Source organism: Chelonus insularis, unplaced genomic scaffold (assembly GCF_013357705.1).
Source record: "Chelonus insularis isolate UGA/USDA-ARS -01 unplaced genomic scaffold, ASM1335770v1 contig_358_pilon, whole genome shotgun sequence".
NCBI lineage: Eukaryota > Metazoa > Arthropoda > Insecta > Hymenoptera > Braconidae > Chelonus > Chelonus insularis.
In genome coordinates this window covers 1339041-1352321 of record NW_023276522.1, presented here as the reverse complement: position 1 = coordinate 1352321, position 13281 = coordinate 1339041, and the positions used below count along the sequence as shown (strand labels likewise).

The 13281-nt window shown below is 28.4% G+C and overlaps 3 protein-coding genes across 3 annotated transcripts; all 3 read right to left on the bottom strand.

Annotated features, from left to right (window-relative positions):
• Nucleotides 1-372: 372 nt before the first annotated feature.
• LOC118066908 (troponin C, isoallergen Bla g 6.0201-like) lies at nucleotides 373-2313 on the bottom strand. The gene is made up of 5 exons (XM_035083329.1): nucleotides 2178-2313; nucleotides 2034-2061; nucleotides 1808-1951; nucleotides 1467-1718; nucleotides 373-904 (listed from the first exon to the last, which is right to left on the bottom strand). Exons 1-5 carry the CDS (start codon nucleotides 2178-2180, stop codon nucleotides 870-872), a joined length of 462 nt encoding a protein of 153 aa, XP_034939220.1. The 5' UTR covers nucleotides 2181-2313; the 3' UTR covers nucleotides 373-869.
• A 2878-nt stretch (nucleotides 2314-5191) lies between these two features.
• On the bottom strand, nucleotides 5192-6795 carry LOC118066907 (troponin C, isoallergen Bla g 6.0201-like). Its single transcript, XM_035083328.1, has 5 exons — nucleotides 6637-6795; nucleotides 6459-6492; nucleotides 6219-6365; nucleotides 5530-5784; nucleotides 5192-5333 (listed from the first exon to the last, which is right to left on the bottom strand). The coding sequence occupies exons 1-5, from the start codon at nucleotides 6637-6639 to the stop codon at nucleotides 5308-5310; spliced, it is 465 nt and encodes a 154-aa protein (XP_034939219.1). The 5' UTR covers nucleotides 6640-6795; the 3' UTR covers nucleotides 5192-5307.
• A 1140-nt stretch (nucleotides 6796-7935) lies between these two features.
• On the bottom strand, nucleotides 7936-9462 carry LOC118066999 (leucine-rich repeat transmembrane protein FLRT2-like; the record flags this gene model as incomplete). Its single annotated transcript, XM_035083503.1, has 1 exon — nucleotides 7936-9462. A coding segment is annotated over one exon (1527 nt), but the record flags the coding sequence as incomplete, so codon positions are not given.
• Between the last annotated feature and the right edge of the window lie 3819 nt (nucleotides 9463-13281).

Below are 13281 nucleotides of genomic sequence, written 5' to 3'. Positions count from 1 at the left end.
GTCCAATTTTTCTTTTGATAAAAAAATTAATGTTTCGAGTCATATTAAACACACTCATTTAATAATGAATGATGAATCGATATTTTGAAAATTCAGTGATTGATATAACCATAATAGTAGCATTTAATTTTATTAATAAAATTACAATTTTTTTTTATCTTTTTAAAACTGATTTTGCTTCAACAAGTAAAATATAATAAATCAGTGAAACATGTTTTTAAATCAACACTCTAAAATCAATAAAATAAAATTATTCAGTGTTAAGACGAGTTTTTTTTTATATAAAAAAAAATTAAAATCATCTTATAAATAAGTTAAAACGAAATAATTTATTTTTAAACCTTTTTTATTGAAATTTTTCAGTCATCGTTGAATTTAATTCTATACCTTAAAAAATACATCTCTCTTGAAGTTAAACTGAGTAAAATATATTTGTAAATAAAAAAAAAAAAAAGAAATGAAGGCTTGGACTTTCGAGTTATTCGTTGCATAAATATTCATGAATACTTGTCGGTACCCTGCTTGATTCCATCATTCATACAGCAGTGCGAATAAAAGAATTCGATTCCACGTGAAGAATGGTCTTAGCGTTAATTTGACGGAAGTTGTGACACTTGCACTTTCCCTTCGAAGGTTGATCCTCATTATCTCGTCTTTGAGCTAACAACTCTTCATGAGTACATGTGGATCTGATTCACGTCACATCTTATCAAGTCTTGACATTGCTCAACGAACATTTAAGGAGACCGAATGAAAATTGATGTGCCAAACCTTCTTTTACTCAATTAAACGAATCACAGTGTGTAGTACATTTGTTAATTTATGTAATGACAGCTGAAAATTTCTCCTTAACCAGATTAACCATTGTGTTAGTCATCACCACCTGTCATCACTTCCATAAACTCTGGAACCATAAGAAAAATAATTCATGTAAATTATATAATGAAATGTCATTTAAGTGAATGTCTGCAGTTATCAATAATTTAATGCTAAATTAAATGTTTATGATTTTTTATATTTTTTTAATTTACTGTTGTTTTCAAAGACATTTATAGTTTTATTATGACCAACATAATCATTTCAAATTGCATTTTATTTTTATGCAATAAATTTTAATCATTAAAATGAATATTTTCAGCTTGTTTTTTATTGACTGTAAACACTAAAAAAAAGTAGAAATGATGAAATAAATAACGAAATAACTTAGATCTCCAAGTGAAAGACTTAGAAAAAGAGTATAAATGCTTGGAAATATTTTCAAATGAAAAAAAGAGAATGATTAAGTGATAAAACCATTTGAAAGTAAATGACTTTATCAATCCTTTCATTATTCTCGTTACATATTCTATTACTTTTAAATCAATATTTTTTCTCAATCATTAAAAATAATTAAAAATAAACTTTGATTTAATAGAATAGCTTATTTTTTATTTTTAGTTAGAGTTCAATTTGAAAATAAATTTTACCATCAAAGTCAAGAGTGCCAGAGCCATCAGCATCAATTTCCTCAATCATTAAGTCAAGTTCTTCATTAGTTAATTTGTCATCGAGTTCATGAAGAATATCACGAAACACTTCAGTCGTTATATAACCATTTCCTTCCTTGTCATAAAGACGAAAGGCTTCTCTTAATTCTTGCTGCATTGCTTCAGTATCTTCTTCCACCAGGAATCGAGCTGCCAGTGTACAAAATTCTTCAAATTCCAACTCTCCCGATCCTATAAATGATCATCACCATTAATTTATTCGTTAATGTCGCTTATACTTTCTCAAGAATAATTAATGCATTGAATCCAGTAATATCTACCATCTTCATCAACCTCCTTAATAATATCTGCCAGGGTATTTTCACTCAATTCATATCCCAACATTGTTAGAATAGTTCCCACCATATCTGTACCAATGCATCCTTTTTTTTCATGATCGAAAGCATCAAACGCTTTCTTAAGCACTGAAAAAAAAAATAGTTCAACTCTTTTTAATCAATTTTTATTTTAGCTAAACTACTTTTAATTAATCAAATATTAACTCACGTGCAATTTGATCTTTGGTCAATTCATCCTGTTTGAAAAAAAAATTCAATTTTTATTACATGATACAACTTATTACGTTATCTATTACTACATTAGATACTTTTTGTTTTTATAATTTAATAAAACTAAAAAAAAAAAACTTACCATACCGGACACTAATGTATATGCAAATTGGATAAGCAAGTAAGTGGCAAAGTACGCCCGGGAATTAGTGCGAATTGCGAAGGTAAATGCGTTGGTTTTAATAGCAATCGCGAGTAATTTCTGGCAGCAATAATCATGAAACAGTACAGCATGTTAGTCTAGCGGTTTTCAAAATTTTCGAGGACGCGCGTGCGTCTCCCAGATTCTTCCTAACTCGTTGCAATTTATACTTTATTTACATCCATTTATATTACTTAATAACATTAACATAAGTCTACCCGTAGAGATCGAAAATAAAATGGAAATCAACATGTATTTATTTCGTTCCCTACATATGGTGAATATTTTAAGCTAGACCAGAATTTTATTTCATGTAATTATTCTGTTAAAACATAAACAGATAATTTTATTTTCATTATTGAAAATAAATTTATTTACGAAATTAATTATCTACATTAAAGTCCAACAAAGCATTATTATGCTCATATTTTAATTAATTCCCAATTCTGAACTTCATTATTTTAAAATTGAAAAATAATGGATTTATAAGCTTCAAAAAATATTGTTAGTTGAGCTAGTTATCAAAATATCTAACCATTGTTTAAATATAATCTAGAGTCACAAGCAACAATAATCTAATTGAATCACTGAAATGATTTCATTGAGTGGAATTTCTTATTGTATTTTTGAGATATTTTTTTGAACGACAAATTATCTTTGAACTAAAAATTAGAAAATTTTAAATAAACATGAATTAATCACTAGAGTGGCCAAGTTAATTTAATCATATTTTAATGTATTTATAATTACAAATTGCATGAGAATAATTTATTGTTCATGGATAATAAATCATTTGGTTGGCTCGAAACCAATAAGTTCATGGTTTGATGCAAATTCAATTTTTCGTTCAATGTAAATAAAATAATAATAGACAATCCATTTATTTAGACAAGCATATTACTTAGAAACATCATTATAACTAATTTCTAACATCACATATTAATCATAATAAATAGACAAATTATTTTTATTTGAAGCAAAGACATCCAAGAATAATACAACTGTTTAATATAAATCATAGTAGTAATAAAAACGATAATGGACATTAATTTTTGAATACTCTTAATTTTAAGTATTCATTATAAATCAGCATACTGAAGGTAATTTATTACTAGATCTGATTGTAAGTAAAAATAAATTGTAACAAGTCTTCAATTTGATAACTAAAGATATAACTCTACTCATCATCAATAACAGTTCATCATTCCATCATTACTAGGCTAAATACCAGTCCTGTGATTCAGTAAAAAATTTCTCTTTGTGTAGTAAGATTTAAAAAAAACGTTATCCATTTTACTAATTTACAAGTAAAAAAAAAATAATAATATATGAATGATTCACGTCCATCTGATTTTAGATATGCTAAATGTTCTTTATTTGCAAGATGAAAGATTGAGGTTGTGACACATTATCCTCAAAATCTGTATTTCAGTTTCCAACTGTGCAATTCTTTCTGTCTTCTAAAAGCAATGATCACCTAATGACTTTATGATCAAATTACAATAATTAAGAAACATGTTGATGAGTTGCACAATTTGCATTAAGTTAGGGACATCATCATTCTCATTAGATATTCGATTTTAATCCTCAGGAAACTTTCAAAGTTCTCTGTGCTAGTTTGGTGGAGAAGAATTGAAAGGAATTTATGATCATCTAGCAATTGTTATCAAGAATTTACATGAATAAAAATAATTTTCTAACAAAATTGAAACACTTGGTCAATGTTTTTAGTCAGTGATGTATCTAGAAGATTTGATATTCATATTTATTGCTCTACATGACAATGTTCAAGCTGTATCAGTTATTTTTGTATCGTTTTTCATCCATTTCCTTTGAAATATTGAAACTTGGATGTTATTGATTGTTTTTAGAGTTACTTTTGAATAATAAATAGCGTCATGTAGAGAGGTTGAATTTTGTTTGCAATAAAAGTCAAACTTTTGTCGTTTCATCATTCGTCTATATCACATCAATACTTCCTTTTTGATAGATTATTTTACTATATACTAATCACAATTTTAAAAAATTCTATCATAATTATTTATTTTCCATCTCTTTGGTGAATTCAAATTTTTATAACAATTAATATTCACTTCAACGTTGTTTTTTTTTTTGTATAAACATTTCAAACCACTTGATACATCAATATAAAAATAAAAAGCTGATTTATATCATCAAAGTATTTAAAAACGTAATGAGTACAATTTTTAGTAAACAATTTTTTCTCTAAATTAATAGGCAATTTATTTGAAATCGAAGTATATGCAAGCAATCAATTAAATAAACTGGTCTTCAATTACTATTAGTGTGAGAAAATTTGTTCTAGATTTGTGATATTTTTTTTTGTTATTGAGCAATTAGTTTTTCCTTTTTGCATTAAATTTCCTATAAGCAATGAATGAAATGATGGGTATTTATGTCAATTTACTTCCCTAATTATAACAAGGAACTTGATGTTTTATTCATTAGCAAAGTAGTCAAAAAATGTCATTAAGTAAAATAAATAGAGGAAGGATAGTCGCTCAGTAAATACGTATTAGTAAAAGCAACTTTTTCTGTGTTCTAATAGCTTTAACAGATATTGCTTCTTGTCTGTACACACTAAACTATAAAAATTCCTGGGAATTACTTGAGAAGAGTGATGTAATTAATGGCAACACTGAAGAAAAATAATTGCATAAGATGCTTGAAAGCTAAAGGACTTTATAACCCCAGATGGTTGATGATAAAAATGCCTGTACTTGCATTGTCATGTATGTCACTGTAAGTTCAAATCTTATCTGACATCTAATCAATTATTTCTTCTTATGAACCAACTTGCCGAATTTTTCTGATCGAATGCAGGTGGATGCAGATTCAAGTTGAATTGTTATTCCATCTGACACTTTTATGTGTCATTGCATCACATGATTGATTTATCACTCACTTCTATCAAATTCCTTAAATATTTACTCTTGTATTGTTTTGAAACTTTTTATTACAAATAAAATAGTACAATAATCATTGTGAGCATAGTTTATTAGAATTTTTTTGGTGATTTTTCTTCAGTCTGTTATAAATCCTAGAGTCGTTAATGCGTCATCGCTTCAACAAATTCTGAAAAAAGTAAAAATGTTTTAAAGTTTGGAGTTGAGAAACAAGCTATAACTTGAGTTATAAAATATTTCAGAAAATCTAATTAAAAGACTAATATTTACTTTAGAATATTTGATGACATTGGGAGAATAAATGAATAAATTTGTAATATTAATTGATAAGAAAACTTGCATACATAAATATGAATTTAATTTACCTTCAAAATCTAAGGTTCCAGAGCCATCAGCGTCAATCTCGTCAATCATCATGTCCAACTCATCATCAGTGAGGTTTTCATCAATTTCAGATAGAATTTCTCTAAAGCAGTCAGTCGTTATATATCCATTACCTTCCCTATCGTAAAGCCGGAATGCTTCTTTTAATTCTGACTTTAATGCTTCAATATCTACATCCTCTTCCATAAATCTAGCTGCTACTGAGCAAAAATCATCAAACTTCAACTCTCCGGAACCTGAAGATAAAGAAAATTGCTTAGTCATTTGTTTTCTTCAAAATAGTGTCTAATTCATTAATTGATCTAGGGTGGACTAATTGGCAAGACCATCAAACTAAGCTAAAGTCAATATTTTTGAATATTAACATTCAATAAAATAGATCAGAATATATTTTAATATGTTTGACATTCCAGACCTAAACTTTTTTAGATCTACTTAGCTAAGACAAGTCTGAGTAAATCAGATTAGCTCTCATTAGTTATAATAAGCCTTATAATTAAGATTTAATTAGATCTGAAAGTCTTAGATCTGATTAGGCCAAACAATTTTTTCCTAGAAAGACTTAATTCGTTTCATTAAAATCTCCACTTTTCTATAATAACTATTTTTATCCAACAATAAGTCCATTCTTCAGAAGGTTTCAATTTATTCTTTAACATAATCTACTTACTGAAAAGATCTACTTCAGATATTGCATTTGTAATGTCAGATTGATTTTCAACTTCAAGACCCATCATATCAAAAATAGTTGGTACATCATTTGTGCTGATGGCTCCCTTTTTCTCTTTGTCGAATGCATCAAAAGCTGTTTTAAGCTCTGATGTATAAAGAAAAGGTCATCATTATTTAAAAGTTCAAGTCCAGTTCATTATAATTATTTTTCTTGAATTGAAATTGTTATTCAACTTACGTTTTTTCTGATCCTTGCTAAGCTGTCCTGGTTCCTGTAAAAATGAAACACTAATTATCACTGCACTGACATCAACAAATAAATAGTATCAAAATAAATGAATTAATTGTTTGATATGTTTATCATCACTAATTACTTAATAGATATTCTATTTGAGTAAAAAGACAACAATAATTACCATTGTAATAGATAATTAGATGCTATGATAATAAAACTTAAAACTGGTTTCAATTAGGCGTGAATAGAACAAACGTAAGTTCTTCGATGAGCGATCAACTCTTAATGGCTTTCCGATCCAATTGAAACGTCACGTTGATCGATTGAGATGACCGCAATCACACATTCTTTTCTCTCCGGGTCATTGCAAATCATCTGTTGACATTCGAGTACTATAAAAAGTTTCTCAATTGGGTGACTCTGAAATGTGCAAAGGAGTTGCCTAAAAAAAACCCCTCAGAGTTCAATCAAACTATAAAATTATAATGGTTATAAACTTTATGATGCTTTGTTTATATTTATTTATTAATAGGCATCATTTATTTTTATTGATTTATTAAACAGATGGATAAAATAAATTTACATTTGAAACATAATGTGTGAAGATTAGAGTTTATTAATCAAGTTACAGAGTGATGATGAATTATTTAGCAGTTTTTTTTGTTAAATAATTGTTGACACATTTTTTATAATTATTTTTTATCATCAATAAAAAATGTTTAATTATAATTAATCATTTCAATATTGTTCATTGCTTGCAAACATTTATCATATTTTTTACTGTCAATACTATTTTTAATTAAATTAAATATTAAAAATTAATCAAAATAATTTTAAAAAATTTAATTAATAAAATTTAACAGTACTTCAAAAAGTTAATCAAATATTCTGTAAATTAAAAGTTAATTTTGTTTTTTAATTCAAGTCCTAGAGATAACAGAACATTTCATAAATTAAAGTAATGAGGAAAATTGATATTAATAGAAGATTCTTTTATTAACTAATTGATTAAATGCAACTTAATGATAATAATTTAAAATATTAAAATAGTGTTTAATTAATTATTGATAAAATTGATATAATTTCTAATTTTCAGAGATAATTGGAGCCATAAAATGTTGTACTATCAATAAAGATAAGTAAATTACAGCAAGAATGTGTTATTATTTATGTTTATTATTATTAATGATGATCAGGGAGTAACAAACGATAATACAAGCTTATAGTATCTTAACATTACTATCCTTTTAAAGTTAGTAGGTATCTAGCTCATTACCAAAGGCCACCCCTTCTCTCGTTAGCCGTTCAAATGCTCGCTGGCAAATTGCCTATAGTCTGAATATATGCATCAAATACGACCTGCTTTGCCAATCAGATAAAATGTCGATGCACATGTTTCGTCCAATGTGTTTAATTACAAAAATAGACATCAGCGACATTTCGTTAATATTATCATTATCCCAAGCTTTCGCAACATTGACTATTTTGGCTGGATGCAAGAATAAATTTCCGTGTCATCTTGTATTTCGTTGGATCCACCTGGTATTTTATGCTCTAGATCCATTAACAATGAAACAGAAGGTATAACACCGTGAAAAGGATGAGGTGGTAATGGAGGAGGGATATTCTCTGTAACACTTTCCCTAGAATTTAATTCAACATTTTTTGATCTTTTATTATCTATTGAATCATAAACATTTGACCAACGATTTCTCTTCATAACTGGTGTAAGATAATCGACTCTAGGAATTTTAAAATCATCTAATTTTCCTGGCTTTTCTTTTTTTGCTCTCTTAAAAAAATCATCATCAATTCCTTTTGGTAGAACCAAGGCATTTACCTGCCCACGCTTAACCAGAATTACTCTTTTACTACCTTTCAACAACGTTGGATGCTTTTTTATAATGTAAAAGCAGCTTCCTCCACCCAAAAGACAAAATAAAAAAGCAATAACAGTGTAAATCGATAAAACGAATGTTTTATCACCATTTGACAGCCAAATCCGAGCATTTTTTGCTGGTAAAGTCTTGAAAGCTAAGCAATTAAATGGTGAAACTTTAAAGTTTGATTTATCTAATAAACAAATAGTATACAATGAATCATCTTGAAGGTTATTCAGAATAATTGTTCCACTAATATTTTTCAAACAATTAATCTCTCCAATATCATTATTAAAAGTTTTGAACCATAAAATTGCTTGAGAGTCATTTTTACTTAAATTAACGATAATTGATCCATTTTTTAATTGCTGAATAAAAAAGATTGATTGTTTTGATGGAAATTCATAATCTGATATGGAAAATAACTTTCTTTGAGCATTTCGTAATAGTGAGAGAGAATTCTGGCAAAGTATTCCAATCGATGATTCAGTTGAATAGCTAATAGGAATTTCTGAAGTAGATTGCAACTTTGTTGATGCATCAAGAGTTGTGGAAAGCTGATAATCACAAAATTCAGCAGTCAAAAAAGACTCACCACTATTTTTGATTGGAGTTTTACAAATTGGAATTTTTGTCATCATTTGTGGATCTTTCAGAAGCATATCCTGGATCCATTTCAGGTCACATTCACAGTTCCAAGGATTTCCAATCATTGAAATCTTAAATTGTGGACTGAAGTACAATAGAAAATTAAAAGTACTTTCTGTCAGAGTTGTGAGTCTATTATTATCGATAAAGATTTGCTTAATCTGTCGACATGACTTGAATGTATTCTCATGAATACTCTGAATCTTCGATGAATCCATATAGAGTGATACAACATTAGGGAATGCTTTTAATATTTCATTTGATAAAATTGGAATATTATTACCTTGCAGAGACAATAATTGAACCTTTAAAAGTTTCTTTCCTCTCGTGATATTATACAAAACTTGTATATTCTCAATGGATTTATCCAACTCGATTGTTTCTAATGTTTCAGCTGCATTATTCAGTAAGTTGTATTCCACTTCCACGAGTAAATTATTTTGAATAACTAAGTTATGTAAATTACCAAGTTCTTCAAAGACATATTTATTTAAAATACTAATTTTCGTATTAATAATTGAAAGACTTTTTGTGGAATTAAAAATAAATGAAGAAAAAGCATTCTTTTTTATTTCTTTCAAGTAACAATTTTCAAATTGAATGCCATCTATTTTGATGACTGGTGTTAACCAAGACTCACTTAATTGGCTGCCAGAAAAGCTGGAGTGTCTGAACACGAGAGCTGATACTGTCTGTTTAGTCGGGCACTGAACCTTGAAAAAGGATAAAATAATATCATATGAGAATAAAATAGTAGAATAGTAATTTAGTTTGGAATAAAACGTGATCATTTGATTATTGATTGGATAACAGCACATTAGATTAATCAAGAAAAAGGTATTGCACTAACACCTTGCTCCATGTCTATGAGATGTTATATTTTGTTAGTGATAGACATTTTAATTAAATATCACTGAAAGAATGATTTAATTAATAAATAAATTGAAAATTCCTGGACTGTAGAGGATTTAAAATGATAAAAAATATTATTACAACAGAACTCGTATTAAAAATAAAACATTGAGCGGATGAAAAAATAATATTATTCATTGTTTTATGGAAATTTATTTTATTTCTTCTCAAGCAACAATATTTTAAAGCAGAACATCATGAATTTATATTTCAATTCAAGAAATATTTAATAATTTATAATCATGTGAATTGCTACATAATTTGATGTCTTAGTTGAATGAATCTTAGCTTTCTAGTGGAATGAATGAAAACATTGAACACAAAGTTGTACCCTGGACTAAGGTCTCAGTCTATTTTCTATACAACAGGATAGAAACATTAGAAATCGAAGATTTGTATTTACCTGCAACTAATTTTCCATAGTAACAATTGTTCCAATCACGTTCTTGATAAACATAGAAATATTAAATAAAAAAAGGAAAGTAAAAATTGGATCTATCACAATAATTTGTAAGTGGAAAGCTAAAAGTAAGAATGTGGATAAAAAAAAGTTTGACAATCATATCAACAAATATCTATACAGTATGACTAGACTATTCCTAGAGAAAACTTGAAGATTCTTTAATCTATTCTAAATTTTCCAATATACTCTTTGATAGATAGATGCTATCTACTTGTATTTCCTTTGTGATAGAATATTTATTGTTTTTTCATTTATGAAATGAGATACAAAAGCCAAAGGGTATAATATTGAAACACATAGAAAGTAGCTATGTATATGTTAGTACATTGCACAGTGAGAAGAGAGCTAGGTAACATAGCATAGTTGGAGATATGGTTGATCAAAGAAACAATGCCTTCTTCTAAACGTGAAATTAGCATGGTAATCAGATAGCACTCTTACATTTGAAGGCTTGAGAGCGGAAGTGATGCACTTTCTGATAGAAACATTCCAGCAAAAACATCAAAAAGTTGGTATGAATCAGAATGGTATAGAAAGGTGGTTTAATGTGGGATTGAAATTCATCTTTTATTAAGTTATTTATTAAATAAAAAACTTATCTTACAAAAGATGATGGTATTTTTAAAGGTGTGTTTTCTCATATCTACATGTAATATTCACAAATTTCCATATGCAAAAGCTGAAATAATATTTGTTTTCATATGAATGTTTACTTTGAACATTAAAGTTGTAGATATCATTCAAAATCGTTTATGGTTGCATAAAAATAAGGTGGTGGATTTATGATGGTGAAAAAAGAGATCTTTTATTATATATTTCCGTTGTTCATTCATATTTTTCTCATAAAATATCTCATAAAGGAAGAAAAAAAAAAATACAAAAATGTCAGACAGTAGAATAATGGTTTGATTGCATTGACTTCTACACTACATTTCAAGAAGACAGGCACATAATAACATGATTCATCAATAATTGTCAGTTGTGAAAAATCACTAGCTAGAAACATCATGGGTTTGGTTGATATAATGAATGAATGTCTAGCTTCTATGGAGAAGATCGATAAATCCTTTTGAATATTTTACAACTTTCAACATAATGTTAACATACAGATGATGTTTGTAATATCAATGCTTATTACTTGGTAGATAAATTGAATAATGAAAATTTTAATGACAGTGAACAAATCTCGTTATAAAATAGCATATCTTATAACTAGATTGGCATGAACAACTCATTTACTTTATTTAGAACATAAATATATTTTTATTATTAACACTACTCGTATGAAAAAAATTCGTTCCCCGAATCTTCGCAAGTAGGTGAGTTCCCCAAAGTTTCCCTCGTGGGACCATGGAGAACGTTTGAGGAACAAAATTTTTTTTTTTTACATTTCATGTCTCTACACGTAAACTTGGTTTTTTGTTAATAACTCAGGATCTATAAGGCCTATATAGAAAATAAGCATATCAATGAATTTGTAAAAATGAGATCTTTTTATTGCACTAGGTAAAATTATCATTGGAGCATTATTTTTGCTGAAATTATAGCAAGTTCCCGTTTTACCCCATTTTAGGAGTGAAATAATTGATTTTTCTGATGTTTGACCTGATTCCGCATTTCTAGGCATTGAGACGAAGAGAATGAGTGGTCGAACTTGAAAATCGGACAACTTTGATTTTTCGACCCCAAAAAATGGCAAGTGGTACCCCTTTCCATTTTTTTCAGCCAAAAAATAAAAGTTCTCCGATTTTGATGATTGAGGGCTCATTCTCTTCGTCTTGATGCGTAGAAATGCGGAATCGGGGCACCGCCCGAAAAAATTCGTTTTAACACCCTTAAGAGGGGGTAAAACTGGATACACACTAAAAATCATCATCCCCTTGTCTTTCAACCCTTGTAACTCATGAATGGACGGCCCAATAATCATTTTTAGGGACGTTTTTAAAACCTTAGCGTCTGAGCTATCTGACGATATTCATAGATTTATCGAGAAAAATTTCTTTCACCCTTAAAATCGTTAAAATATAAAAAAAAATCACATTTTTTAAGGAGTTTGCCAACTATTTTGGCAATTTTGAGGGTGAAATAAATTTTTTATATGTTATTTATGGATACGTATCTTTAGCTTAGATTCTGAAGTTTCTAAACATCTCTTAAAAATCATTGTTTGATAATTTTTTTACGAGGTATAGAGATCCAAAGTTGAAGGGTAGATAATTTTTGACCCTTACTTCAACTTTAGACCTCTATAACTCTCATGAAAGTCATCTAATGATGATTTTTAAGAGATGTTTGTAAACTTCAGAATCTAAGCTAAAAATACATATCCATAAATAACATATAAAAAATTTCTTTCATCCTCAAAATTGCCAAAATAGTTGGCAAACTCCTCAAAAAATATGATTTTTTTTTATATTTTAACGATTTTAAGGGTGAAAGAAATTTTTCTCGATAAATCTATGAATATCGTCAGATAGCTCAGACTCTAAGGTTTTAAAAACGTCCCTAAAAATGATTATTGGGCCGTCCATTCATGAGTTACAAGGGTTGAAAGACAAGGGGATGATGATTTTTAGTGTGTATCCAGTTTTACCCCCTCTTAAGGGTGTTAAAACGAATTTTTTCGGGCGGTGCCCCGATTCCGCATTTCTACGCATCAAGACGAAGAGAATGAGCCCTCAATCATCAAAATCGGAGAACTTTTATTTTTTGGCTGAAAAAAATGGAAAGGGGTACCACTTGCCATTTTTTGGGGTCGAAAAATCAAAGTTGTCCGATTTTCAAGTTCGACCACTCATTCTCTTCGTCTCAATGCCTAGAAATGCGGAATCAGGTCAAACATCAGAAAAATCAATTAATCTAAGATTCAGGAGATAATACCTTAAAAGCATTTGCTAAAAATGCTGAAGCTACTTTGTCCGGA

What these genes read in the sequence shown, in the direction of transcription:
- LOC118066907 (XM_035083328.1), bottom strand. An exon ending in TAGCAAGGATCAGAAAAAAC is followed by an intron (nt 6,366 to 6,458) that starts GTAAGTTGAATA and finishes TTTATACATCAG; the next exon opens with AGCTTAAAACAGCTTTTGAT. An exon ending in TGGAACCTTAGATTTTGAAG is followed by an intron (nt 5,334 to 5,529) that starts GTAAATTAAATT and finishes TACTTTTTTCAG; the next exon opens with AATTTGTTGAAGCGATGACG.
- LOC118066908 (XM_035083329.1), bottom strand. An exon ending in TAAGGAGGTTGATGAAGATG is followed by an intron (nt 1,719 to 1,807) that starts GTAGATATTACT and finishes GATCATTTATAG; the next exon opens with GATCGGGAGAGTTGGAATTT. An exon ending in TGGCACTCTTGACTTTGATG is followed by an intron (nt 905 to 1,466) that starts GTAAAATTTATT and finishes TTATGGTTCCAG; the next exon opens with AGTTTATGGAAGTGATGACA.